The sequence below is a fragment of the Rousettus aegyptiacus genome, unplaced genomic scaffold (genome assembly GCF_014176215.1).
Source record: "Rousettus aegyptiacus isolate mRouAeg1 unplaced genomic scaffold, mRouAeg1.p scaffold_m13_p_11, whole genome shotgun sequence".
NCBI classification, from domain to species: domain Eukaryota; kingdom Metazoa; phylum Chordata; class Mammalia; order Chiroptera; family Pteropodidae; genus Rousettus; species Rousettus aegyptiacus.
Window position 1 is genome coordinate 47,316,311 of NW_023416286.1, and position 18,063 is coordinate 47,334,373.

At 42.4% G+C, this 18,063-nt stretch overlaps 1 protein-coding gene across 5 annotated transcripts in view; it reads right to left on the bottom strand.

Annotated features, from left to right (window-relative positions):
• The window catches only part of TFDP1 (transcription factor Dp-1), a 45,023-nt gene that overhangs the window by 15,518 nt on the left and 11,442 nt on the right, over positions 1–18,063 (bottom strand). For 3 of the 5 annotated variants that reach the window (XM_036228778.1, XM_016151950.2, XM_016151952.2), the window contains exon 3: positions 9,989–10,055. In XM_036228778.1, coding sequence (XP_036084671.1) covers positions 9,989–10,055 — 67 coding nt within the window. Of the gene's footprint in view, positions 1–9,988; positions 10,056–11,591; positions 11,655–18,063 lie in introns of all 5 variants that reach the window. The other 2 variants (XM_016151948.2, XM_016151949.2) reach the window with 1 other exon arrangement.

Genomic DNA, 18,063 nt, shown 5'->3' on the forward strand with positions numbered 1-18,063 from the left:
ATGAAGAGAGGGGGGGAGCTGCCTGTTCTGGTCATGCTCTAAACCCCTCTGGTTTGTTTTCCTAAAGCAGATGAGATGTGGGTAAGCTGGAAGTTGGGCCTCCCCCGGAAGGTGGTGGTTCTGCAACTGGGGCCCTCACACAGGACTAACACAGCAATATCATTTTCCTTTATTTCCATCCAGTCAGCATCATTATGACTTCCAAATAACCTATTTGGAAATAGGTTATTGTCTTCAATTTAGCCCAGTATGAAGTTTCATTTTTAAAACTCTTACAATCTATGCATTTTAAAGAACAAACTTCTTCAAAATTCAATAAGCAATTAATTTTGCTGCTACATAGGAACATTTCTCTAAAATAACCTAAATTGAGTAAGACAGATATTCATCCTTCAATGTAACTGGATAAATATTAATATTTGACCAATACCAACAGATATTTAAATTATTTTCTATAAAAAAAAATAAGTTTATCTGATTTTTTCCCCTCTAAAAATAGAGATCTGTATCTTAGCAAAAGCAAATTTTCTCCCCCTCTTAAGTTCCCTACCCCCTGACTTCCACCCCTGACCTACAGATGTTATCTGTCTCCCCTTTTTAAGAGCTGGACCTGTGAGGGTGAGGCATCTCCTCCCACATGCTCTCAGCGTGCACCGGTGGCCTGGTGCACCCAGGGTATTGAGGGGTATGGTCCGTGGCTCCATCTGGAGCGCAAACCCAGGATCTTCTGCATGTAAAGCAGACGTGCTAACCACTACACTATGGACCCACCCCCAAAAGCAAATATTTTTAAAATCATCTTAGATATATGAAAGGCATTTCAAAATATAAAAGTTATTCTATTTTACATTAAGAGATTTAAAGTACAGTTAGATTCACATATAGATGAGTAACAAGTTTCCAAGAATACTAAATTGATAATTAAAAAAGATAACATTGCAAGTTCTTTCTTTTTTTGTAAATTTGCCAGTGATTCCCTAACTTTTAATGATTTTGAATAAAGAAAATGGATCTTAGAGTTCAGAAGCTTATACAGAGTCACTGTCAACATCAGCAGTTCAGGCAATTCTTCTGACATATTTTATAGCTTACTTTGAACATCAAATTTGTGGAAGTCAACACATTAGTAAACAGGAGCAGGTGGTTATCTTCTATAGTCAGACCTACAAGTCCAGCCACACCTGCCCACTAAACAGGACCACACAATCCACCCCAGAACCAAAAGTTACGTGTCTTTTGATAAAATAACATGCTAAGAGCACCTGTATGGGACCTCAATTTTATGTCCCAGCTGGGGAAAGAAGAACTCTGAGGGTTTGGGGGCAATGGCAGAGTATTGAGGTATAAGTGGATTGGGGCCAGGGCCCCCTTTTCTTCCATCTGCTTTCTGACACCATCTGTTGTTCCCATCAGGTTTTCTCCCCCCCCTGTGTTTTTGAGTGATAAACTTCAAATACAAAGAATTGGTTTGCAGTCTTAATTTTGTACACCTAGAGTTAACTGTTGTATTTTACTGTATTTACTGAAGACTTGAGCAGTACAGCTAACTTTACAGCTCCCAGGCCAGCCCCACCCTGTCCCTCAACGGGCCCTGCCACAGCTTGATAGACGCATTCAGTCCATTTTTCATACTCTTCAACACACATCCGTAAATCCAAGGATGATTTAAATATTGTCTGTCTGAACCTTTAAAATTTAGAAAATGGTATATATTGAACGAATTCTGTAACTTCATTTGTTGGTTTTGAGACTTTTCCATAGAGAGATGTAGCTGATTTCCTTTAATGCTGTGCTCCTATTCCATTATAATATTACTACATGTTATACAAAAATGCTCTCAGTATGCTACTACTACTAAAACACGGCAGTTAACACGAGAGGCCTTCTACTGCTGAATACGAGTTTCTACCAGTTGGTTTCTCTCATGTGGACACACCAAAGGGAACTTGAATTCCAAATGACCTTGTGTTACAGGAATCACCACAGTAATTCCAAATGGCCATTCTATGCGCATGCACACAGACCCACACGCACCACAAATGTACATGCAAACACATATGCACACACACCATGTCACACACACATATACACCCTAGCAGCTGGTGTTTCCCAGGTTTCTGCCAGCTATTGACTCGGTAAGACTTGTTGCTTTTCGTCAATCTCAAGGATAAAATGGTGTTTCATTTTTGGTTTAATATGGCCATAAAAATTATAACACTTAACACATTTTTCAAATAAAGACTGCCACATGCAATCTATTTATGGCGGGGGTGGGGAAGATGAACATTTCAGTTACAAAATGGACTAAATTGTAACACAGCCTAGGAATCTACTCACTAGAAAAAATATTGTTTCAACTATAAAATGTACTGCACAGCCTTTTTTGAAGGAACTATATAACAAAATATTTCACATGTAACTTTATGAAATGAAGAATTCCTTTCTTGCCAAGAAAATTAGTTAAGAATATATACAGTATGACTTGCTAGAACCATTAACAAAAAGAGAAAATTCTAAAAACATTATATAAACATATACTTATAGTTAATAATCAGATTCTATTGGTGTCTATAGGTTTTAAGATATCTTCAATTAAGAAAGCATAAGGTTTAGTGTTTTCTTAAAAATAATTTTAACAAAACATTAAAAATTTTTCAGGACTTAATGTTTTAAAAGTTACCATTTTTGTCAACCATGCTACAAATATTTTGTTTGCTAACATGGCCAAACGGATCACAAGAACATGGCCATCTTACATGCTGTGTCTTCATGGTTCTGCCACAGGTGAGAGCCAGTGCTGCCTACAAGCGGTGTTGGTGGGCATCGGAAAAGCCAGAACAGCATTCTCAGTTCTCAAGCACAGAGGAGGAGCTTCCTTCCTGAGCCATCACAGCAGCCACACTCACCACACGCAGACATGCTTTCATGTAAACTTGTGAGAAGGGCTGGGCAGGTAGCTCCTCAGGGTATTCAAGCTGAGGTATGCTGCAGGGCAAGGGCTGCCCTCTGGCAGAATTAGCTGCAAGGTCCCTGCATTTCAAGTGACTTCCCCACCACTTCTCTGAAGAGCAGCTCTTTAACTCCTTGGCCCACATTTAACAGAAGAATAATTATCATATCATACCCAGGAGCAAGGTTTACAGGGAAAGATGTCACTACTATGCTTTAAATGTCCTTTGGGTTAGGAAGCACAAAAGACTTCGAATTGCCAAAGCCATCCTGAGAAAAAAGAATGAATCTGCAGGCATCACTCGACTTCAAATTCTACTACAAAGTGACAGTAATCAAAACGGTATGGTATTGGCAGCAAAACAGACACACAGACCAGAGGAACAGAATCGACAGTCTAAAAGTAAACCCATATTTATATGGGCAAATAATTTTTGATAAAGAAGCCAAAAACATACAGTGGAGAAAGCAAAGCCTCTTCAATAAAACTGGAAAGCCACCTGCAAAAGCATGAAACTAGATTGTTGTCTATCAACACACACCAAAATTAACTCAAAATGGATTAAGGACCTGAATATAAGACCTGAAACAATAAAGTGCATAGAAGAAAACATAGGAACTAAACTCAAGGACCTTGGACTTAAAGAAGATTTTATGAATTTGACCTCAAAAGCAAGGGTATTAAAAGCTAAAATAAATGGCTGGGACTACATCAAACTAAAAAGCTTCTACTCAGCAAAAGAAACTGTCAACAAGGTAAAGAGACAACCATTCGAATGGAAAAATATATTTGCAAGCAATGCTTCCAATTAAAGGCCTAATATCCAAAATATATAAAGAACACATACGACTCAATAACAATAAAAAAACAAATGATCCAATCAAAAAAATGGGCAGAGGACCTGAACAGATACTTCTCCTTACAGGACATACAGATGGCCAAGAAATATTTGAAAAGATGCTGAACATTGCTAGCTATTAGGGAAATGCAAATCAAAACCACAATGAGATACCATCTTGTAACTGTTGGAATATCTATAATCAACAGGACAAGTAATAACAAATGCTGGAGAGGATGTGGAGAAAAAAGAACCTTCATACACTGCTAGTGGGACTGCAAATTGGTACAACCACTATGGAAAACAGTATGGAGGGTGTTCGAAAAGTTAAGAATTGATCTAACATAGGATCCAGCAATCCCTTTACTGGGTATTTACCCCAAAGACTTGAAAACCCATATCCGAAAACATATTTGCACACTGCTGTTCATAGCAGAACTATTCACAGTGGCCAGGACATGGAAGCAACCGAAGTGTCCTACAATAGATGACTGGCTAAAGAAGCTGTGGTACTTCTATACAATGGAATATTATTCAGTAATAAGAAGAGTTATGAAATACTGTCATTTGCAGCAACAAGATAATCAGATAACCATGCTAAGCAAAATAAACCTCGAGATAATCATGCTAAGCAAAATAAACCAGACAGAAAAAGTTGAAAATCACATGATATCACCTATATGTGTGATATAAACCTAAAATCAACAAATGAACAGGACAAACAGACTCAGAGACATGAACTATAGACTAGTGGTTACCAGAGGGCAGGGAGTGGGGGAAGAGGGGTGAGGTAGACACGGTAAAGGTGGTCAAATATAGGGAGGTAGGCGTAGGGTGACATGGGTAAAGCGCATCAAATAGATGGTAGCTGAAGGAAACTGGACTTTGGGTGGTAAACACACAATAGAATATACAGATATGAAATTATAATGTATACCTGAAAATTATATAATTGTATTAATCATTGTTACCCCAATAAATTTAACTTTTAAAAAGTTAATGAATGAATGAATGTCCTTTGAGTTAAAACAGAGGCTGGGAGGAGACACCAAGCTGATGCCTCTACTCCACACTCCCCAGGAGGGCAACTGTTGGAGGGGCCTACTGAAAGTTCTGCCACTTCCTCCTACAGTCGGGCTCTCTACTCCCAACTGCTGCAGAAAGAGCAGTTTGAATTTCCCCACCATGCATTTGAGTGTGTATGTGCATGTGTGTGTACATGTGGGATAATGGGAAGGTGCTATTACCATGTCTCAAGAATTATAAAGGAACACTAAGTTTTCGGCCACACATCGCTGTTGCATTTTCATCTCTCATGCCTTAGAACCCTGCTCTAAAGCTAAGAGACAATACTGAAATAGGAGGAAAAGACACATCACAGAAGAATGCCCTCTCATCAGTTAGACAGGGATGATAATTAGGAAGCAATGTTTTAGGTTAAAGCAAGTGTGTGCAGAAATGGGTCTTGCCTCCCATAAGCTGAGACAGTAACCTACACATAGCTAGCCCACAGGGCCTTAGAGCTCTTCAGGAAAAAAAGAGGTTTATGTCGGTAATCAGTCAACAGGTATTACAGCTCGCCATTAAAAAGATGTCAGGTAACAAAAGGTGGCATCAGAAACTGATACAAATGGCCCAGCTAGAGTAAACCGAAGTTACACAACGGCATGGAGAGGACACTACCCTTGTCTCAAAGCACTACCTGCATGGAAATCAGGTGTTGAAGTGTTCCCACTTTTCAGTGAGCATTTATTTGTACAATAAAAACTTTTCAATATGAAAAGGCAGCAAGGATGACAAAGTGCAGAGAGAAACATAGATAATTACAGAAAACAGGGAACTTGAGCTGTGGCCCCAGGTTAGGTCTGTGCAGAGGATGAACAGGGAGCAGACGGTCAGCAAGGGTGCATGAGCAACTCAGTGGTAGAGGAAGGCGGCCTGAACCCTACAGCTGTTTGGTCAAGAGAAGAGAAGACTCAAGTAGGAACCATGAGAAACATAGGTGAGAAGACTGGCCAGGCCAGGAACTTCTGTGGGACAAGATGCCAGGGAGGGGAAGGGCCTTTGGTGGCCGGCAAAATACCGTGGACAGACTCTTTCCAGCAGCGCGGGTCCGCAGGAGTGAAGGGAGTAAGAAGAAAGATCAATTTGGACACATAAAGTAAAAAACACTGACAACATCAAACATTGCTGAGGATGTAGAGCAACTGGATACAAAATACTACAGCTATGCACATTTGCTATGTGACCTAGTTGCTACTCCTAAGTGTCTGCCCAAAGCCTGAAAATAAATGTGCATGCAAAGGTTCATACAGCATTATGGCCATGAGCAAATAATCAGAAGCAACCTAGATGGCTGCCCCAATTAAAACTGCACACTGAACTTACTGTCTAAAACTCTGTATTCGGGCCTCTTGCTTTCAAAGACTATGGATGCAATGGCTATGAGTTCAGTGCATTCTTCTGGGGAGAAATAGAGGTTTTTGAGTCTTGAAAGATGTGATGATCAACTTCATGTGTTAGTTTGCTGAGGCAGCAGTCCCCATTTATCCAACCGAAAACCAGGGCTGCTATGGAAGCTCACTGTGGACGTGATGAACATTGACAATCAGTTGACTTTAAGTAAAAGAGATCACCCTGGATAATCATCTCACCAGATGAAGGCTTTAAGAGCAAAATCTGAGGTTTCTATGAGAAAGAATCCTGCTTCAAGACTGCAGTTGCAGTTCTTGCCTGTTTCCAGCTGCTGGCCTACCCTGCATTTATTACAACTGTCAGCCTCATATCACTCCAATTCCTTGAAACAAACCTCTTTCATAGACATGACATCTACCAGCTCTGTCTCTCTGAAGAACCCTGACTGTTACAGGGGTCTGGAAACGCAGCAGCAAGGAAAGGAGCAAGTGGCCAGGAGCAGAGTGATGCTGGGAGGCTGAAACTGGGAGTGGAGCTAGGATGGGAACCTCAATGGGGCAAGAGAGCCAGAGCGTAGCAGGAGCACAGCAGGACCCAGGTCAAAGCCAGAACTCCAGTAGGAACAGAAGCAGCAGAAACTGGATGCTGTGTCTGGCCTCATCTCAGAATGTCGCAGGTTCTCAATCAAGGGCAGCAAGGTTCCCAGGAAGTGGTAATACTCAGGTGCTGGCCTGCTCCAGAATTCCTAAAGCATGGGCCTCAGAGCAATGATGAACTGGCCCCACAGGTATAGGGTGCGGGGCAGAAAGTGAGACTGGTCTCTATCCCTGGAAGGCCCAGTCTCTATCCTGGCCCAGGCCTCAGTCTCCTCCATATAACCATCCTACTCTTACTACCCAGACCTCCACAGTGAGAACCAGTTCCTGCTCCTTCACAGTTACCCAAGAGAGACTGACTCTCTGGGTCATGCTGCTCACCACTCCCCTGGGCTCTTGGACAAGCCTGTGCTGGGACGGTGGGCTTTACGCACCATGGGCCTCACTCACCATGACCCCAAGCCTTTGCCAACTGCACCTCAGAAAGTACCCCTAGTAACCACTGAATCAAATGACATTCCAGTGTGACACTCGTGGGGCTCCTCAGCTAGTAAAATACTAATAAATAACCCAAAGTGAACAACTCAAGTTAGTACAACACTGTGTGAAATCATCCTTAAAACTGCTGAACCATAAGCAAAAGAGGGCTGCTGCTGAAACCCTTTCTGTCAGTGCACAAGGGCAGTGGCCTGATGGCCCTGTCCTGCTCCCTCCATGTCCAAGCCCCCATAAGCCAGAACAGCAGAATGGCTCCATTTGTTAAAAACTAATTCCCTGGAAGGAGCAGGAGAAATGTGGTGCCACTCACCTGTGTGGGTGGGAGAAGAGCTGGGGAGCAGGATAGTGAAGATGTTACTGTGTGCTTTCTCTCACTGAAAATACTGCTGTGAGTGGAAGGGATGGGCCTCAAGAGAAGGCAAGGAGCCCAGAGTGCCGAGGAGGCCGCACTGGTCCTGACAGAACTGCTGAAGCAGAATGAGAAGCCTGAAGACCCACGGAAGGGTATCTTTGCAAGTCCAATGCTCACCATGTGACCAGAAAGAGCCTGGTCAGAACAAGGGAGGACTAGGTAACAGTCGGAGGCATCCAATGTCAGAGCTTTCAGGACCAGCATGACAAAGGACAGTGGGACAAATAAGGCTGGAAGAACATACTGAAGAGCTCACAGGGTAAGATCGGGCTACAGGACTCCCGGGCCACACCCAAGAGGGACATGTTGTGTTTTTAAATGGCGCAAGGAGCTAACAACAACATATTTTAGCAGAGTCAAGAAAATATTATTTCCCGATCCATCCAATTCAACTACTTGGCTCACAATTAAGCTCAGTAGGATTTAAGCAGATTGGTTCGTAAGAAAGGAAAAAGAGACAGCCAGTGTGTGGTCATAAGTAAGCTTACTTGGGAGTATCCAAACAACAGAGGAAATTGAAATAAATACCAGAATGCAAGCCTTCCATCATTTCCAAGGGAGTAAAGTTTGTGGATTTTTTCATTATTATTTTTGTTTTATCCCTTTAATAGAAAATGACATGCCTCAAATTTCTGAAAATTATTTAAATGCCTAATTACACTGACTTTTTCACCCCAACAACCTGTGAACACCAAACTTAGCATTTACAAGGTATCAAGTTAGAAAGTGTGCAACAAATCCCTGAGTAGGCTCTCCATCCTGGGACAAGACAGAAAAGAGGAAGGCATCGCAAAAAAGCACAACGTTCCAGAACCAGGGAACCAGGAGAGCAGGCATGGGCCAGAGGCCCAGAACCCTGGTCCAGAGAGAAGGGTGGCTGGTGTGCGAGGAGAAGGGATCAGCTGAGCCCTGAACAGGGTACAGGCAGACAGCAAGGGTGGCCAGCCTGTGGCCATGTGCACGAGGCTCTGCAGAGCCTCCATGAGCATCTGAAAGTTAGGCCCCAATGCATCAGAGGGGACAGAGTATGAGCCCACTAGTCCAGGATACGCAGGACTTGCTCAGTTACATGGGGACCTGGCCAATGGGGGAGGGTTGTGTATGAAGGAAATGGATGGGTTCCCATCTAGCACTCACCAGCAAGAGATGGACATGAAGGGGCTGGGATATGGCAGGAAGACAAAATGGGGACGCAGCACCACATTTAGATTCCCCCAAGGTATTAGTAGGCATCAAGAGGTCATTTATTAAGGCCTAATTCTTACAGTCAAAGTCTAATTTTATGCATGATAATCAATAGAAAAAAAAAAAAAAAGAAAGAAGTAATCCTTAAACAGAATTAAACCTTAACACTGGAAGGCTTCTCGGCCCCCAGCCTGGCTGACACAGATAAAGCAGACATGAAAGCTGGTGCCATGCTTAGCGACCTCACCCAGCTCTGCAAACAAAATCTCTTTAGATGAAGCAGGCTCTCCCACAGGTCTTCTCTCAACATTATAACAAGCTGCACGGAAATGGGCTTGCACCAACTTGCTATCAAAGCTCCACGCCAACACAGCTTTATAATCAGCTGAGTGTCACAAGTCGACACTTTAAAGGTCCATCTTTTTGATCCAGCAATTCCATGTCTACAGCTTTATCTGAGGGAAAAACCAGTATACTCGAATATACATGTTTTCAGAAGTTCACCACATGTCACTTTTAAATGGGAAACTGTGCGACCCCTGGGAAAAGTGGCTTTAACCCATCCTCCCTGAATTCCAGTGATGCAGAAAAATGTTGATCTCCAAAGAACTACTAAAGATACACACATGGCTTACTGACATGAAGACTCTTGTTTGAACATGAGGTGTGCACCGCACAGTGATCCCCTAGATGGGAGTTTGTTTCCATATGCTTCAGTGTGGCTGGCCACAGAGCGAACTCCTGGAGAGCATACACCCCCACCCTCAGCCATGAAGTAGAGGAATATAAGTGACCTGTGTTTTCTTCTTTACGCTTTTCTATATTTCCTGAAGTTTTGCAAATAGTATGTGACTTACAAACCTAAATAAACTGAACCACTGTTATGTCTGTGCAAGTGGTCGGTTGGGTCTGACTGAGTTCTGAATGCTACTCCACCCCAGTCTGTCTGGGGGGTCCCCAGGCAAGAGAGCTCCTAAAGGGTGGGGGGGGAGTTCCATAGTCGACAAGGGGCTTTTGTATCAGAGAAATTCATATATACACCAAACTTAACACACTTATCAACAAACTCATGTTTCCAAAGTAGGTGTCCTTACCTTTTCCAGGACTAAGGTTCTGGTCTATGAAGACCTTTAGTTCCCCATTGGCTTCAATTAGACCGGCCTGCAGAAAGCAACAATAGTCATTATAAAAACAGCTAATAGAGTGATAACGCTAAAGTTGTTATCACACCATCTTTGTCAGAGGGTGGTATAAAATAACACATTAAAAAAATAAAATGGTCACCATTATGCAAACAACTGCAGAAAGCCATGAGGGGAACTGCCTGGGTCCTCAGTGCAGGGAGCCATGTGGGGCCACCTTAGCCCATGAGTTATTTATTTGGCTGTGATAATGGGCCTGATATCATTTGAACATCTCAGCCTTTAAAGCTTAACCCTTAAGATATTAATGAAATACTTTTTATTTATTAAATCAGTACATGGTAATGTCTGAGGTTGGCAGAGGCACACTACAGGTGGGCATGAAAATTCATTCAACTATCTTGAAAGTGAACAGGTAATATGGCCTGAGAACAGAGCAAAGAACCTCAGGATGGTCAGAGCCTCAGAACAAAAAAAAGTACTTCTTTTCATTAACTGAGTAGTTGCTAAGTTATTTTTAAAGCAAACCTTAACAGCTACATGCAGCTTTGGTTCAAATGTCTTGATCTAATATGACCAATTGCAAACTGTCAAAGACAAATGGTCATGGCCAAAATAGTTTATCTAGGTTTCCTGATCTTAAACAACATTTTACAAGTCCTTTCTGTAAGGAGCAAGAACCTTGGGAATAAGTGAGTTACAGTGGCATCTGGTCAGCAAGGTGGAAGGTTGCTATTGCAAAGCAGAACAGACTCTCAAGGTCAACTAGCTTCTACATATGACTAATCTAAACTAGTTCCCATACTACTAGTTCATCCTACTCTTAAACTCCCAGAGATACAGAACAACAGATTTTCCCAAATCAAACCCCCATTCTTTCTAATTCTGCTCTCTATGAAGATAATAGAAATCATGTGTGGGCTTGAAGACCAACCCAAACCAGAGACAACTCCGCCCGTACTGGGGTACATGTGGAAATGGCATCCTCAGACATCTGTCTCCACCCAGCCTGCAGGCTCACAGCTCCACCTGGGACCACTTTCCTTATGCAGTGGCTGATGTGGGGAAGACTGTAATGGCACTAGCATCGATGGGCAAAGCCCCACCTCATCCCTTTAAGAACATTACAGTAGAACCATTTATGACAACACTGAATTCAGGAGAGAAGCTGGTCTATCTCAAACCTTCACAAGCTAACTCAGGTACACATAGGACGGTCATCAATATTGTCACCCCTAACCCATCACCATCCCCAGAACTACAGCCTCATCCTTCTCATAATGGTGCTTTCTTAAAACACCGCCCCCTTTGTGGAACATGAGCCCCAAAGGACAACTGAAATATGTAATGAAGACCTCACTGGCTGATAATGGTGAAGCACAGCAAGAACCAACTAACTATGGTAGGAAATTACTGTCATCTTTCCTGAAAAAAACCTCAGTAATGTTAATTTGCTTTATGTGTGGTCAACTATAAGACACCAAGTCCCGACATCTGGCCTGTCACCTGCAGAGGACCGTTCACATCTACTCTGCTTCATTCCCAGGACACCCACCTGCTGGCTCTCGTGCAGCATAACCTTGGTTGAGTCTGAAGTCTCAGTCTCCATCACTCCTACCTGCAGAACAGGGACAGCAGCACCAGCCTCACCACCCCCATGGCCTTTTCAAGAATTACAGCATGACATGCAAACCTTTCAAATTACACGCAGAGGGTGACCAATCATCCTGGTATGCCCAGGACTAAGGTGGTTCTGAGGGCCCCTGGGGCGCTGGACTACCAGTACTCAAGACAGGAAAGTCTTGGGCAAGCTGAAAAGTGGTCATTGTTAAGTGGTTATTAGTAAAACCTTCAAAGATCTGTCTGCTGATGACAGCGCTAATATAAACAAGATTTATGTAGGGCGCAAACCAGCCTCAGTATCCATGCTACTGCTCTCTCTTCGGCAGGCCCGGCTTGTCTGGATGACACTCCGACTGTGCTCAATTTCTCCTTTCAGAACTTGAGGATTCCAGGAGCCAATAAGTATCTGGGCTGTGAATGAAGACCCAGCCCTGTTTCATCTCCACAAGTTCTTTACACAGTAGGATAGTCCAAGACCATGCAACATACAAGACTATCAGGAACACAATTATCAGCACAAGGATATACTAAAATGGATCCCATTATAGCCTCCTTGAGATTTCCAACATGAAGTCATTCTGATGGGTTTATAGTTTGTACACAAGTTCAATCACACAACCACAAATACTGACTTGGAAAAGGTATTAGTTATACCACCAGGTTTCTTCCTTACATCTTATAGCCCAGAGGCTATAACCTACAGGTACTTGATAACAAACATCAAAATACAGGTTTTTTATTTTTCAAAAGATATTACTGAAATTGTAATTAATTTTAAGGTAAGTGCATTGGACTTATTTTCCTACAAAATCTTTATACTTAAGATCCAAACTCAGCTTCCTATAAGGAAACATCAAAGTGCTAAATATATTAACAGATAAATAAACCAATACCAAAAGCACTCATTTGCCATAACCTTAATTTTTATTAAAAAAAACTTTATTTAGCTTTTTATGCTCAGTTAAAAAAAATAAAAGTTGGTTATTCTTATATTAACTACAACTATCCTGTTAATAGTAGCAATAACAGTAACATACATGTTCCCAAAATACATAACATTGCTAGAAAACGTTGAGAACCAATTAAAAAAGAAAACTAAAGAATCGAATAATTGTACTTAATTTAGAGCAAACTTTACTAATGGTTACCATATTCCAGGCTTTAGAAATGCAAATCAATTTAATATGTGGGAGACCAAAGAAGGGTGCTATGACCACACAGTTTCACAAGTGGCCCCCAGAAAGGATTGACCTAACCCATGGGTCCAGGACCTCGGCACGTCTCCTCCACACTCTGAATCACCTACTGGTCTCTTCGTTCCCAGCCTATCCCATGCTTTCTAAAATGCACTTTACCATGATTACCTCTCATTGCCCGCAAGATAAAGGGCAAACTTCTCAGCAAGACAGAGGCACCTGGGAGTAGGGGCCACCTATCCAGCCACACCCATTTAGAAGGCTGTTGGAGAGATGAAACCTCTAGAAGCAGGGCACATCTCAGAGCAGGGAGGTGAAGGAAGGTGATCTGAGCTGACTATTTGCACGAGAGAGTCCAGTGAGAAAGAAGGGATGGTCAGCTGTTGCTAAGAGACGGGCAGGGCATAACTCAGGGAAATCAAATGACACCTCTCAGTAGCCCCAATCCTCACCGCCCTCCTCCAGGTGCAGCCTTCTGACCCTAGTCCTCTCTGAACACTTTCTAACTTACTGTACAGGTTACTAATTTATTTTCTATTGCCTCTTTCCCCACTAGGCTATAAGCCCTATAAAAGCAGGACATCACTTGGAAAGAAAAGCACTGCGGCAAGGAACACGAAGCCCAGACTGAATAGGTCCACCAGCTTAGAAAAGAGTCAAAAAGCTCCTCTTGAAGAGTCGTACAGTCAGCATTATGGGCATGAAGGTCATTGGTCTTGGCCACAACTACTCAGCTCTGCTGCTGCAGCACCACAGCAGCCACAGGCAGTATCAAAATGACAAGGCTGCATTCTAATTAAACTTTATTCACAAGAACAGACAGTGGGCCAGGTAGTTTGCCAGCTGGATTCCAAGGACAGAAGCATGAAAACAAGATGGGGCAAATAAATGAGGAAGAGTAGATTTTAAAAAGCATGATGACATTAAACCCTGAAAAAAATACTACAGAAAAAGAAAACTACAAAACAATCTCACTTATTGATATTTACTACACAAAAACATCAGCAAATGAAATTTTCCACAACGACCATGTAAGAGACAATTCCACAAATGTAAATATTAGAAACCTTTATTTATTGCTTACCCTACTGCCTCAGCAATGCATTTAATAAGGTCACTGTCTACTTGTATCATAATGGGCTCCTTTGTGAAGGAGAGTTTACACATGCATACATCAATGACCAGCATCCTGATTAACTGTGAAAGGTCAGAAACACTTCAAGAACCACAAAGGAAAACCGAGCACATCAGTGCTGTCTGGTGGTACCTGTATCAATCAGACAAGATGCCAAGAAGATAAAATTCATCATTACTGGCCCTCATGAAAATCATTAGAACGCTTAGTATTATGTCAATAGCTTGTCTTTACATCAGCAATAATCTGGTATAAAAGATAAAAATTAAGTCCCTTTCACAGTAACGGTAAAAACAGAAACTACCCAGGAACAATGTCAAAGTATGCAGAACCAAAAAGAAAATTCCCTAACTTCAATGAGAGATGCATACCACGTTTCTGAGTAGAAAACATTAATAATGGAAATTAAACTGCATAATAAATAAAACTTTAACCAATATCACAAGTGTTACTGAAAGGCCTGCAGACCAACCCCCCAAACATCCAAACAGCAGGACCAATATGAAAGCTGTGCAGAGCCTGTGGCCTCCCTGGCAACAGTGCCCACAGGCTCCTTCTGAGACCCACCCTCCACCTGTTCCATCCTCTGGTTCCCGAGTAGCCCTCCCTCAGACTCCAGAGAAGACAGGAACACAGACAGCCCCTGGTTCCATCAATAATGCTCAGCCATGGATGACCTTCTGCAGGTCCAAGAATCAGCCTGAGGCTGGCTCTGAGAGTGGGCACCCTGCAGACCTGGAAGTGCACAATGCCAGGGAGGTGGACCTCCACCTGTAGTACTTCACCTCTCTGCCCAATCCCCTTGTGTGTGGCCTTACCTGGTGCCCAAATCTTCCAAGCCCAGATTAGGTCTCAAGAGACTGCGATTTGTCTTGCTGGCTTGTCTCTCCCTCTCTATCTCCCTCTCTTTCTGTCTGTCTCTCCTCCCTGGCTCACCCACTCTGATGTGAACTGCTCCATGGAGGGGCCCACATGGCCAGGAACTGAGGGTAAGCTTCAGCCAACAACCCTCAGGGAACCAAATCCTACCAAAAACCAGGTAAGTGAACCCAGATGCAGTCCAGCCATGCAGAACCTCGGGGTACCACACCTTCGAGTACTGGGCTGCTGGGCCAGTGCAGCTGAAGCCAGACTCCCAAGCCACAGAAACTGTGGGGTAACGATGCTGCAGTTGCAGGTGGTGTTTTGAGTAACCTGTTAGAGAACAGTCTAAGAGACTGGTAAATAAGTTGGTGACCATGTAGCTCACTCTCCAGCACTCTGTTCATGCACCAGCCTGCTTCCTGTGTTAGTCAGCTGCCATGAATTTCTGTCCTTGCCACAGAAAGAGCGCCATAGTGATATTACAAAGCAATGAGATATGGATCGTTATGCAAAATAATTTGAGTTAGAACTAAGGTTCATCCCATAAAAAATAAAAAATGGATTCAAAGTGGATAAAAGAATAAAGTGGAAAAAATAAACCCAGAACTAATGTTTCTGGCAACAGCCAAACAGGATCGAGCCTTCTACTGAAAACAATTCAAAATAAATACATATTTTTATTTAAATCAGTGTGACAAGATCAGAACACCCGAGACAGGGAAGAAAGGAGCCCAGAAGATGCCATTGTGACAGCCAACACAATAGGCATCCAAACAAAATACCATGCTAAATCCTGATATCAGCAAACAAAGCTTACAAATTTTGATACAAAAGGGAAATCCAAACACTGGAAATACCAATGAATTATTGTTAGTTGTTCTGGGTATTTGTAAAGAGTTCTTATTGTTGACACATACTAGAATATTTAATGAAATGACCTCATGATTGTAATCAGCTTCACGATCACCTGGCTAAAGGAGAAGCATGGACGAACAAGATGGTTATGAGATGAGAGTACTCAGGGTGGTGACAGGGATGCAAAGGATCGCCATCACATTCTCTCTACTCTTGTGTACATTTGAAATTTCCCATTAAAAGTTTTTAAAAATTACCTGTTTATATTTACTAACATGAAAAAATCTAAGACAAATTGTGGACTAAACTGCAGGGGACAGAATATATGAGTTCATTTATATAAAGCTGAGTAATATATGTTTAAACACACACGTCTAGTGAGTTAACCCCCAAAACGATCAACAAAATGTAATAGAGTCACCTTGGACTATGATATCAAATGGCTGTTAACTTTTTGATAGCATTTGAATTTTTAAATAAACCCTATATGACAGGTCCTCAAATAATGAAATTTCATTCTATGTCATTTTGTTATAACATTGGTGAGATGCCATAGGAACTTAACTTGCGTTTATATCAATTAGCCTATGATAAAACTGGTTTCATTATATGTCATTTTGCTTAAAGGTACAGAACCTATCCATTACATTGCGTATTTACTGTATTTTTGTAACTGGCTAAAGCATAAGACAAGATCTAGAGATGATGAAGGAAAGATGAGAATGGAGGCTAAAAACCACAGATCTGAGGGACATTACAGGGAATCCATGAAAAAAACAAACAAACAAACAAACAAAACAAATGGCAGCAACAGCTAATACGGCAGAGGCCCAGGGCCACAGAGAGAGGGCAGAGGGGATGAAAGGTCACAGAGAGCTGGCCCTGAAGAGCAGGCAAGGCAGAATAAGTAAGGGAGCAGAAAGAGAGTCTGGAGAAAAAATGATTAGGAGAATAACAATCCTTCCCCAATAAGAAATCCATATCCTCAGGGGAAATCTCAAATCTATCAGTGAAGGGAAGTAGAAAAGGTAGGAGTTAAATTTACACATTCCAGCAAAGTCAGCGGAAAGGAAGAGGAACAGGTATGACAGATTGGGGCGAGGGGGAGTGGGTATTTGTGGTGCTAGGAACAAGTGATGAGACTATCAGGATTTCTGAAATTCAAGTGAGACCCTGAGTTCTCTGCCAAGGGGGCTAAGACATAAGCAATTAACACAGTTAATTGTTCTTCCTCTCCTTCATAAGCAAAATTGGGACTCAAATGGATAGCCTAGGTTTATTTGGTTTTTTTTTTAGTTGGATTTAGAAATCTCCCATCTCTTCACCTTCCTGTCTCCAACATCAGAGCCCATCTCTTAAAAAAGTCAAGAATAAATTAGCATTTCCAGCTAACTCCTGCCAGCCAAGCTGGACCTGAATGTCAAATACTGAATCATTTAAACTATCATCCTCCACCCCGCTCCAAGATGCACATCATAGGAACTGCCTCCCGCCCATGCCAAAATATAAGGTTCTGTTTTTCTGGATGGATTCAGTTTCTCAATTCCCAGCTACAGTCCTTGCTAGAAAGAAGCAGATAGAGCCACAGCATCTGCTCTTCTAATCCATAATCTGATGGCATCTTTCAATCATTTTAACTCTCTTTTCTGCCAGAAAAATATCAAATTTATTCTAGAACAGGCACAAATGCAAAACTGCCTGGAAGAAAACATAACATGATTCCAAAACAATATTTAAATATTTGCTTATGTCCCACTTTCTGGCATTTTAGTGGCAGACTTGCACTGGGATAGCTCAGTATGGTGGGCACTAAATTATCTCACCTGCTGCATGGTGACGGGCTTCTGCTCACTAGGACCTGACTGAGGACATATAACAGCAAGCTAGAATCGGTTATCAGGAAGGGAACATTATGTCTCATTCTTTAGAATTACAAAGGCTAAATCAATCAGACAACTGCACTGAGTGCTCCTCTCTTTAACCAAAACCCCCGTGCTATTTAACTGCCCTTACGTCCATCTCCAAATGGCTGTGCCCCAGCCACAGCCCTTGAATGGGAAGTCCCAGATGTCAGAAGCTGTTTACTCAACCCCATCCTAGCAGCCCTACCCCAGCACGAGTCTCCACTGCCTACCATCCTGGGATTTCTCTACATTCTAGACAGGGCACATAGTCCCCGAACTCTCAATGGTGAAGCAGTATCCCTTTGGTAGCCTGAGTTCCCTGCATCCCATCTCTGGTGGCCTATGGATGCCCTCACACCACTTCTGGTGGTCTGTGGCCCACTGCATCCCATTTCTGGCAGCCTGTAGTCCCCTCACACTCTACTCTTGGTGGCCTAGGGACTTCTGTAC